Source organism: Myotis myotis, unplaced genomic scaffold (genome assembly GCF_014108235.1).
Source record: "Myotis myotis isolate mMyoMyo1 unplaced genomic scaffold, mMyoMyo1.p scaffold_m19_p_7, whole genome shotgun sequence".
Classification (NCBI taxonomy): domain Eukaryota; kingdom Metazoa; phylum Chordata; class Mammalia; order Chiroptera; family Vespertilionidae; genus Myotis; species Myotis myotis.
The window spans coordinates 71,588,551-71,600,374 of NW_023416379.1; the positions used below are offsets into that span (position 1 = coordinate 71,588,551).

Consider the following 11,824-nt stretch of genomic DNA (forward strand, 5'->3'; position numbering starts at 1 on the left):
CTGTATTGCGAAGGATTGTTCTCAATAAGGGTTTGGTTGAACAACCATTTGATAAGAGGACTATCGGTGTGAAGCACCGACCTGTCAGCCTCCTGAGCAGAAACACTACCAGTCTGAATGAACAGTAACAGAGACAGGACTAAATGAAGGAAGGCTGGCCAATTTCTTACAAACTTCAGGACTGGAGCATAGAGCTATTTGGCAGTGAGTGTGAGCTGTTCTTCAATACTAAGAATGAATGACCCTGAAGATGATTTAAGATAATCAGAGCTGCCTCCTCAGCCTTTAAAGTGGGATGGGAAGGGACATTACTTCAGTTTCTATAAGCCAAACAGCAGCGCCCCGGAGACCCCCACCGGGTAGAACTTTGGAGACAGGACCACATCCCCATGGGTCCTGAAGGCAGATTATCAATCCAAAGAGAATTAGATGGATGCTTCCAGGCCTTAAGATCTACTAGTATTTACCTGACTAGATTTTGGACTTGCTTGGGACCTGTGATCCCTTTTTGCCTTCTGATTTCTCCCTTTTTGAAGAGGAATGTCTATCCCTATGCCTGGCCCACCAGTGTATTCTGGAACCACATAGCTTACTTGGCTTTACAGGTTCATACCTGGTGAGGAATTTTGCTTTAGGATGGATATTAGTAACCTGGAGTCTCACCCATATCTCATTTATATATTGAGATACAAATATGCAATTTAGAGTTGATGTTGGAATGAGTTAAGACTTTTGGGGTTGTTGAGATGGAATAAATGCATTTTGCATATAAGAAAGTCATGAATTTTTGGGGGGCAGGGGTGGAATACTATGGGCTGAATGTAGTGTCCTCTCCAAACTCATATGTTGAAGTCCCAACACCCAATGTGATGATATTTGAAGGTGGGACCTTTGGGAAGTAATTAGTTTTATATAAGATCCTAAGATTGCCCCCCCCCCCCCAGGAATTAATGTCCATATAAAAGACCAGATTCTCTCTCTCTCTCTCTCTCTCTCTCTCTCTCTCTCTCTCTCTCTCTCTCTCTCTCTCTTGTTCTGTCACTCTCTCTTTATTCCTCTCATGTGAGGACACAGCAGGCCCTTGAGGGCCATCTGTGAGCCAGGAAGAGAACCCTCAGAACTGAATTGGCAGACACCTTGATCTTGGACTTTCTAGCCTCCGGAACTCTGAGAAATAAATGTTTTTTGTTTAACCCACCCAGTCTATGGTATTTTGTTAGCATTCCAAGCAGACCAAAACAGATAATGAGAGGGATGATTCAAGGATTATTCTGAGATTTCTAAAAAAATTAAGGATGATGGTGTCATTTGCTAGGAGGGGGATTTTCAGAAGAAAGAAGGATGTGAGAAGAAAAGGAAAGGAGTTTTTTAAAAAAATATATATTTTATTGATTTTTTACAGAGAGGAAGGGAGAGAGAGAGATAGAAACATCAATGATGAGAGAGAATCATTGATCAGCTGCCTCCTGCATGCCTCCAACTGTGGATTGAGCCTACAACCCTGGCATGTGCCCTTGACAGGAATCAAATCCGGGACCCTTCAGTCCGCAGGCCAATGCTCTATCCACTGAACCAAACCAACTAGGGCAAAAGCAAAGTATTTTTTAGGCTTATCATAAAGTAGTTGGCTGAAAGAGACCATTACAATTTGTCTTGTTTATCATCATCTTGATTTTTGAGAAGAAGACTCATTCCAGTCACATAGAACATCCTACTCACTTATGACACACTGAAGAGAACCCAGGAAACAATGAGGTTAATGATTCCTTCACCTACTTCCTCTTTATTCCAAATTTGAACTGGTTTAGGACTCCCAGTGATAAGAGTGCTTAACATGCAAAAGTTACAGAAACAATGTTTTTTTTTTTCTTTTGACATCTCAATAATCAGCAAAAATGTCCTGTATAGGCAAAATATATAATCTGCTAAATTTATCTTTTTTTTCATGCCTCACCTCAGTATATCATCTCATTGTGCAGTATTTCTCTTTTTGTATAACTGCAGAGAGCAGTTCTCTTAGATAATGTCAGTAGGAAGAAAGTCCTCTAAATTCCACTGTGGCTGACAAAAAAAAGTGTAAGTTCTCAAAAAAGAGTGTCCAGCAATTATTAAAATGCTCTCATGCCATATCACTTAGACTGTGAGTCACTGGCTAACCATGAAGAACTAACTTTAACATTTCAGAATTCCAGTTTGGATTAATTTAGGTTATGCCTATTATTTGATTATATGTCTTTTTCTTATCTAAGAGATTTTGAAATACTGAATTTAGATCCTAGGTCAGAAGTAATTTATAAATGACATAGTTCGATTCTTCCAGATGAAGAAATATGCCAAAATATATATAACTGACTGGTCCAAAGACACTTAAATTATTCATAGGCTGTTCAATCTTCTAACCCACACTCTTTTCACTGCTATCAGGTTCTTCTACAGCATCTTGTATTCTTTCAACATATATCTTTCAGAAGTTTGCAAAATTAGATCAACACAATTCTGTTCGGATCAACCTCCGTAGGAGGCAACTGACTATGATAGCAAGACACATATGGGGGAAAGGCAGACATCAGTTTGCCTTTTCCCCCAAAAGAGCTTGAGACAGGTCTTGGGAGCAAGCAGTTTATTGGGAAGATTATCTCAGGAAGCTGAGTTAGATTTGGGGAAAAGTGAATATAGAAGCAAAATTATGGTACATTCCCAAGGCCACTGCTTTGAGGAATGAGGACTTCATTCCACTGGTATATCCAGAAAAATGGCAAGCATTGACTGTCCTGCTTCTTAGCCACTGTTGAGAGTTGCCCCTGTGGCATTAACCCCATGTTTCTGGGCTGAAATTTTGCAGGGCAATGGCATATTAAATAAGACATACCTCAGTTCACATCCTGGAGTCTTCTTTTGCAAGTTGTGTTTATTATTATTACTTAATATTTTGGAGATGTAGACTCAGTTCCTCCAACTATTATTTTGATGTTATCTCATTGGATTATTGTGGAAAAAATTTTGTTACAATATGGATCTACATGTTTTTTCTTTATAAGCAGAATTTAGCAAATGACAAATTTATATTGGACATTTCAAAGGATTTGTAAAGTCAATGACAGAGACAGCATAACATCCTAACACTGTTACCTGGCTAGACTGTGGGAAGCCAAGGATATGACATAATGTGATTCCTGAGTACATCAAGAAAAAAATAAAAGTATGAGTAGCACTAACGTTATTTTTTAGGGTCTGGCATATGTATAACTGTGTTAAGAATATGGGAAAGGAGCCAGTTTTAATAGAATGACAGTAGCTCATATTTCATGAATATTAAGAATTACAGGTTGTAGATGATGGGAAATTGAGAGGCCTGGCAATTACTATGAGACAGGAATGCTGCTTTTGAAATTTATTCTTATTATGTGAGTGCCTGTGCTCTGAAAAAATGACACATATCTGCATAATCCCCAAGGATCCCTCATGATGTATTTCTAGCTCAGATTTGCATGAGAGCTGAGAACTCAAGTTGTTAGCAAAGCTAGGAAAACCTTAAGTATAATGGATTAAATAATTAAAGTAACGATGGATTTGCACTTATGTCTGCATAAAATAATTGTTAGAGATTAGGTATACCCTAGGTAGATGCCAGAGTTTGTTGCTAAATTGTTCTGAATTTCTTGATGATATAATGATGACAGTGTTCATTTCTTTAAATTTATTTCTGAGTGCGCTATGTTATTTGGAAATATATTTCAAATTGAAGACTTAACCTGGCTTTGAACATTTTAAATTGCCACAGTCTGTACTAGAGTAGATGTCTAAAAGTTTTCTTTTTCAGTCTTGAACACTGTGTGGGTAACAAAAACACACTGACATTTCCTCCATGAAAGATGAATGATTACAAAATTTACAACTCATAGTAAAAAAAAGATAAACATTGTAAAAATTTCTTGTTCTCACCCAATTACTATGGGAAGTACCAATATCTCAGCAATTATGTGCTACACTCCTACTTCTGAGTTGTGAGTGGTAAAGACACACACACATCAGTTTTAAAATACAGTCCAGTCTGGAGGCAAACCATTAGTCCAGATAACTTCTCAAAGACTCAGTCCCTTCTGTATTTCAGGATTAAAGATGGAGGAGGGGATGGGAGAAAGGATGATGATTATTTATAAGCTATTTGTAAGATAAATACAATAAGGGCTCAGTAAAATGTTAACACCTGTGGCATAGGCTTCACCAGCCTGTGCCTAGAAAAATCAATAAAACTGTTTATATCTCCTTTAGAATCCCATGAACCGTCATCTCTCTAGGTTGCTGAATGTATTTTAATGTATTTCCTATTATTTTTAGAAGTACTCAAATGGGACTGTAGATATTCTCATAAATCCAGCAGTCAGGTACAGTTTACTGTATCACCTTCTTCACTCTCTTCCAGTTCCCATCTACTTATAGTTATTGCCTGAGAAGACATTTAACCACTGCTTATGTTGGGACCTCCAATGTCAATATTAAGCAACCGGCCCCTGAACGCTCTCTCCCAAGGCTTCTAGTCTTGGAGGTTTCAGATCAGTATTGGTTTCCCTGAAGAATTAGGGAGAATAGACTCCTATACAAGTATTTGCCACATATTATTTCCTCATCTTCAAAACTTCTGTATCTGTGACCGCAATCTTACCAAGTATACAAGTTAACCTATCAGCTGCTGGTCCTGTGCCATCTAACAACTAGACCTCACCCGGTCCATAAGTCTCTGGAGAAGAGACTGCAGAATCCTATTTATTCTCCTTTCTCTTCTGCTTCAAGGGGAGGTAGAGTCAGAAACACTGGGTTAAGGGTGAGGTTTGTTTCTTCTAATAACATTTGTGCCACAATTGAGCCATAAACCTGTCTTTTTGCACCCTTATTCTTACTTAACTTATAAAAGTAAACAATTACACACACACTTGATTTTATTGATAAGGAAACTGATTGTGCATTAATAATAACATGATTGAGGTCATACAACTATATCAGAACTGAAATATAAGTACATGTGGCCCTCCGTATCTGCAGGTTTCACATGCATGGATTCAACCAACTGCAGGTCAAAAATATTTGGGGAAAAAAATCTCAGAAAGTTCAAAAAAGCAAAACTTGAATTTCCCTTGTGCCACTGACTATGCTGAATCATATGAATGAAGTGATGTGTAGGCATAACCTGCTGTAGCCTCTATGCAAATATGGGTTATATTTAAATACAATGCCCTTTCACATAAGGACTTGAGCATTTGTGGAGTTTGGTGTCCATTGAAGTCCAGGAACCAATCCCCCCATACCACCCCGGGATTCTGAGGGATGACTTTAAATCTAAGATCATATAAATTATTCCAAATATTATTGGAATGAAATTTTTAAAAAAATCTTTATTATTGAAAGTACTACATATGTCCTTTCCCTCCCCCGCCCCCCCCATTGACCCATTCTAGCCTATCCCCACCCTTGCCCTAGGCCTTCACCACTCTATTGTCTGTGTCCATGGGTTATGCATAAATGCCTACAAGCTCTTTGGTTGATCTCTTCTGTCCCACCCAGATTGAATCTTAAGAATGAAAACTTTGAGATATTGATGTTTGGTGTTTTTTTCTTGCCATTACATCATTATAGGATGCAAGTAAAAAAGGAGAGCTCATAAATTTAGAATTATAATATTTAAAAAAATTTAGAAAGACATTCTACTGATTCTGTTAATCACATTTCAACATAATATTGTTCATTTAGATAATGAACAATTATATGCAAAGGTGACATTAGCAGGATGTATGTATATAAAATATTATCTTCTTGCTGTATTAAAACTCTTATTAATATTTAATCCTTCTTTGTTTCTTATAACTCTTTTGACTTAAAGTCTATTTTGTCTGATATTGGGATAGCCACTCCTGATCCTCTTTTGGTTATTATTTTCATGGAATATCTTTTCAACCTGTCATTTATTTTCACTTATTTATGTCTTCAGATCTAAGGTGATACTGTTATATACAGTACATTGTTGGATTGTTTTCTCTAATCCCTTATTCCAATATCTATCTTTTAAGTGGGGAATTTAATCTATTTACATTTAAAGTAATTACTGATAGCAGAATATACACATTCTATTATTTCCCCCCAGTAGAGTTGATAGTCATTTATATACTTTCAGTCATTTATATACTTTCATTTAATTGACTTTTTCAATCCAAGTCTTTTCAAAACAATGAAAATTACAATTAAAGATTAGCATTGCTTTTCATGGGTATTATTAAAAATGATGTTAACTGTTCTATGCAGAAATTTTAAAAATTACTTTGAGTTTGAAAATGATGTATTGAAGAGCACATTAAAGTACAGTGGTGGGTGATTTGATATAGGAATTTGGCAGAGACTAGATGAATCACCCTCCACACTTTTTAAAACACATCAGTGTAGGTTTATAACTAGAAATAAGACACAAAACTGAAGAAGGGGCTTCTTGTCAGTTCATCATTTTGTTTACTGAGCAGGTATGAAATTGGATGATGTTTGTTAACAAAGCATCAGAATTAAAATTGAAAAAAATTTTTTTCCAGAGAGAATGCAGCCAGTTGAGAGATAATAACAAATGTTTAGGAGTTCAGATTATGGAACAAAACTCAATCCAGACATGAGAACCTGAAAATGCCCAAGTTATTTTATTTATTTAGTTTTGCTGAGAATTAATCTTATTTTAAAAAACATATTGTGTGGTGCTATTTTTAGAAATATTAAATTCTCCCCCCTCATCAACTCTTAAGGGGCTCAAGAAATGTTAGTTTGATATCCAATGAGGAAAAACAGCAGACAGATCTGTGGTATAAGTAGCTTGGTGTGAATACCTTATGCTATATATTTTATCTAATGGATCATTCTAGGCCAAATTTAAGTGTTACCAGCTTCATTCTAAATGCAATATAAAAGTTTTCAGGTTTGAATTGTTTCTGACAAGCTAATTTATGATACCCTCTAAAGTGGAATTTAAAGTAAAAGTGTAAGTTATATAATGTATAAATAAGCAAAGCAAAAGCAATATAATAAAGAAAGCAGTCCCTTCTGATTTAATCTAACATGATGGCAATTTTATAAGGCAGGCATGTTGAATTGTTGAATTTTCTAACAGGAATGAAAATGTATGAACAATACTTCCATCCAAGTAGTGAGTTCTAGGTTCCCTTAGGTGATTCATTTCTATTCTAAAATAGATGTGTTCAGTGTTCTGAGTAATCAGTTTGTCTCTAGAGAGAACACAAAGCATACTGGGGCATTATTTTTCCATAGTATAGAGTTATCATTAATAATCCAAAGAATAATGGACATTTTATTCAAAGAATTCTGGGAGCTTCTATCCTTCAATATGATAGCTTTCCTTGAGGCATTCTCTGATCAAAATCACTTATTTTTATTAGAGAGTTAAGAAGAAATTCATAATTCAAATAACATATGCAAACAGAATGCTATTTCATTTCAGGTTTGTCCAAAGTGGTACTGAAAAAAAAGAAAACCCCAACAAAACCTCAAGAAAGGGCTGAATTTTTACTGAATTGCTAGATTAGTTGTATAAAAAATCCTTAAACTTATTTTGTCTTTCCTTAAAATACTGAGGAATTAAAAGAATGGAATTTTAAAATTCCATCTTCTAAATCATTTTTCTTTGAACAGATAAAAATATTAATATAAACACATAATATTTTAATGACCTTATATTGCCTATGGAAAATGAATTGATGAAACAAACAAACATGCCAAAAATAAATCAACATTTCAATGCGGGTTGCAAATTGCACATATATTTGTAAACTAATGGACACAAATGCTAAAACTATTGCCCTAAAAGACTATGGGCATTTTTTGAAAGGACTGGAAATAAAATATATTGTTTAACTGTATTTCCCAATTAAAATATGATTGATTAGTGTGAGATAACAGAAAAAATATATATTGTTCTCTGTTCCCACTTCCTGCCTCAGTGCTCTTAAAAAGCTTGTGAATTCCCAAGTGTCAGCAGCACTAAAGCATCTTTTGTTCTAATGAGGCGACTCAGGGCGGACTCCTGGATTGGGGCTGGTCACCAGAAAGACCAAGCCGTGATGAGAAGCTTGGAATTTTCAGCCTCACCCCTCATCTTCCAGAGAGGGGAGAAGAGCTAGAGATGAAGTTAAAAACTGAGGAAGCCTCCATACTAGTAAAATCCCAGGGATTTATGGAGCTTCCAGGTGGTCCAACACCTCCACACCAGGAGGGTGATGCTCACCAACTCCTCAGGGACAGAGCTCCTGTGCTAGAGACACTCTCAGACTTCACCCTCTTCATCCGGCTGTTCCTCTGTATTTCTCATGCCCTTTAATAAACTGGCAAATGTGAGTCTTTCTCTGAATCCTGTGAGCTGCTGTAGCAAATCAGTTAAAGCCAAGGAGGGGGGTCTTTGGGACCTTCGTCCTAGAGCTGGTTAGTCAGAAGCACCGGTGACAGATAACCTGGGCTTGCTACTAGCATCTGAAGTATGTGTGTGTTGGGGTTGGGGGAGGTAGATGTGGGGTGGGCGGTCTTCTGGGACTGGGCTTAACCAGTGGAATCTGATGCTGACTCTGGGGTAGTGTTAGAATTGAGTTAAATTGTGGGACACCCTGCTGGTGCTACAGAGAATGGCTTTTTTGTGGGGAAACCTCCATACATTTGGTAACTAAAAGTTTCAGAAGTGAAGTGTATTGTGTTGGGTAGTAAAAGAAACACAGGAAACAAACACAGTAGAGAAGAACTGGCCTTTTCCCTATGTAAGAGGGAAAAATCTGGGTTTTTCCTGCACAGTTAGTTTTAAAGGAACTAGGATATAATAAAATGCATAATCACACTAAACAGGATTTAATTTATGTTTTATTTCCTGAAGGCATTTAGGATCAAACAGTGTCTTAGGATCTTTGAATGAGTATCCATTGTGTGTATTTGATACTTTAGAAAAAATTTTTCACTATCTGTTCTTTGTAGTGGTCTGGATTCTAGATATGTGTGATTTTAATATATAAATACATCTTTCTGTGACTTCTGAAGATTTTTCTTTAATATGTGTCTATCTTTTTTCTCTTTTTTCCTTTTTATTACAGGTTTAGTCTTGGGTTGTAAAGCTGTCCTGAGTTTTACTGAGCTATAAAAAGCCTTGCACACTGATCATAGAACTACAAAACTATGAGTGGATTTATCAGATTGACTAATCTATAACCTTGTAGTTTATTGGGCACTAAAGCAGCATCAGGATATGTTGTACTTGTACCTTATTTTGGAAAACTGTGGGCTGGTCATGTTAGAGGCCTAGGATAGTTTTCTGTTTGAGGATCCCTTATGATTATTAGCTAGTAATTCAACAAAATATATCTAACTCAATGATTATGGATCCCTCTGTGCATCATATGCCTCAAAGTATTCGAAATGCCATGCTCTGAAGATGTCAGCAATCGGATCTAGGTTGCAATTTAATTGCGGCTCTTACGTTGGAAGGACAGGCCTCAGTTCTAATAGACCCTCTCAGAAAATGCGGTAGACTAGCTTCATCCATGTTTGAGAAAGTAGACAGTTCATAGATTTGTAGGTTCTCTGGAAAGGCTGTGTTAAGTATTAGCTGGATCTTTTTAGTGAAGTGAATTCGAATAAAGAGTCACAATGTCGGCAGAGCACTTGAACGGCTTGCACTTAGATTGGAGAACACAGCTGCCAGCAAAGTCCCGCTCCCCCTGACTCCCCAGGTAAATGGAGCAGAAGGTGCTTATTAGATAAATGCTGTTTTGATTAAATTTCTATTTTCTCACTGAAAGCATTTATAAAGCCTGCCTCTTGAGGGTGCTTTAATTTTTGTTCCTGGTCTGAGATAAAAATTTTCAAGCACTTACACTTGCAGGCTACTTAAAGACTGATCTGAAATATCCAACAGGAATACTAGAAATTGCAGCACATTGAGGTTTAAGGTCTTTGGGAAATATTTAAAAGATCAGAATTACACATAATAGCTCATCTGCTTTCAGGAAAATCCTATATGCTATCTCTGGTGATTGTTGTCATGCAGATGAAATGTATCTATGTGTAAATCCAAAATTAGAAAACCCGCATCTTTTCATCTCCTATGTGTTGGCTAAAATAAATTTCCAAAAGCAGATACTAGGGTTCTTTACATCACATCCATAGAAAACTCCTCTTCTATGCTTGTTCTTTGAAGCAGCAGATTAGAAAAGCATGTGGGGGAAGTGTCAATAGTTTCTCCTGTAACTGACATTGAATAGCGATTTTTTGACTAATTCTTTTGGAACTGTGATATTCAATCTAAAAACATTTTGGAAATGATTTAGACATATGTAAGAATCTAAAGTGTTTTTTGTGTGTGAAATAATGATAACAATAAACAATGATGAAATGAACAGTTATATTTTTACCATTTAGTCTAAAAAAAATAGATCAACGCCCAGGAAAGCTCTTCATTGGTGGCCTCAATACAGAAACAAAGGAGAAAGCCCTTGAAGCTGTATTTGGAAAATATGGACGGATAGTGGAAGTACTCTTGATGAAAGATCATGAAACCAACAAATCGAGAGGATTTGCTTTTGTCACCTTTGAAAGCCCAGCAGATGCTAAGGATGCAGCCAGATATATGAATGGAAAGTCCTTAGATGGAAAAGCCATCAAGGTAGAACAAGCCACCAAACCATCATTTGTAACTGGTAGGCGTGGACTGCCTCCACCTCCAAGAAGCAGAAGCCCTCCAAGGAGTCTTAGAGGTGGAAGAGGAGGAAGTGGAGGAACAAGGGGACCTCCCTCACGTGGAGGGCACATGGATGATGGTGGCTATTCCATGAATTTCAACATGAGTTCTTCTAGGGGACCACTTCCAGTAAAAAGAGGACCACCACCGGGAAGTGGGGGTCCTCCTGCTAAAAGATCTGCTCCTTCAGGGCCAGTTCGCAGCAGCAGTGGAATGGGAGGAAGAGCTCCTGTATCTCATGGAAGAGATAGTTATGGAGGCCCACGTCAAAGGGAACCCCTGCCTTCCTGTAGAGTTGTTTATTTGTCCCCAAGAGATGATGGATATTCTACTAAAGACAGCTACCCAAGTAGAGATTACCCTAGCTCCCGTGATACAAGAGATTATGCTTCACCACCAAGAGACTATACTTATTGTGATTATGGTCATTCCAGTTCACGTGATGACTATCCATCAAGAGGCTATAGTGATAGAGATGGCTATGGTCATGATCATGACTATTCAGATCATCCAAGTGGTGGGTCCTACAGGGATTCATATGACAGTAATGGTAATTCACGTAGTGCTCCACCTACACGAGGGCCCCCTCCATCTTATGGTGGAAGCAGTCGCTATGATGATTACAGCAGCTCATGTGACGGATATGGTGGAAGCCGAGACAGTTACTCAAGCAGCCGAAGTGACCTCTACTCAAGTGGTCGTGATTGGGTTGGCAGACAAGAAAGAGGGCTTCCCCTTTCTATGGAAAGGGGGTACCCTCCTCCACGTGATCCCTAAAGCAGTTCAAGCCGCAGAGCACCCAGGGGTGGTGGATGTGGAGGAAGCCGATCTGATAGAGGGGGAGGCAGAAGCAGATATTAAAAACGAAACTTTGGACCAAAATCCCTGTTCAAAGAAATGAAGAGAAAGTGGAACCTATTCTGTCATAACTACCCAAGGACTACTAAAAGGAAAAATTGTGTTACATTTTTAAATTTCCTGTTAAGTTCCCCCTTCATAATTTTTATGTTCTTGAGAGGAATAAAGTAAAACATGTTTGAAAAAAAATAGATCAATGTCCTTAAT

The 11,824-nt window shown here is 37.4% G+C and overlaps 1 protein-coding gene across 1 annotated transcript; it reads left to right on the top strand.

Annotated features, from left to right (window-relative positions):
• The first annotated feature begins 8,167 nt into the window (after positions 1 to 8,167).
• LOC118660744 (RNA-binding motif protein, X chromosome-like) lies at positions 8,168 to 11,536 on the top strand. Its single transcript, XM_036318418.1, has 2 exons — positions 8,168 to 8,342; positions 10,455 to 11,536. Exons 1-2 carry the CDS (start codon positions 8,168 to 8,170, stop codon positions 11,534 to 11,536), a joined length of 1,257 nt encoding a protein of 418 aa, XP_036174311.1.
• Positions 11,537 to 11,824: the final 288 nt, after the last annotated feature.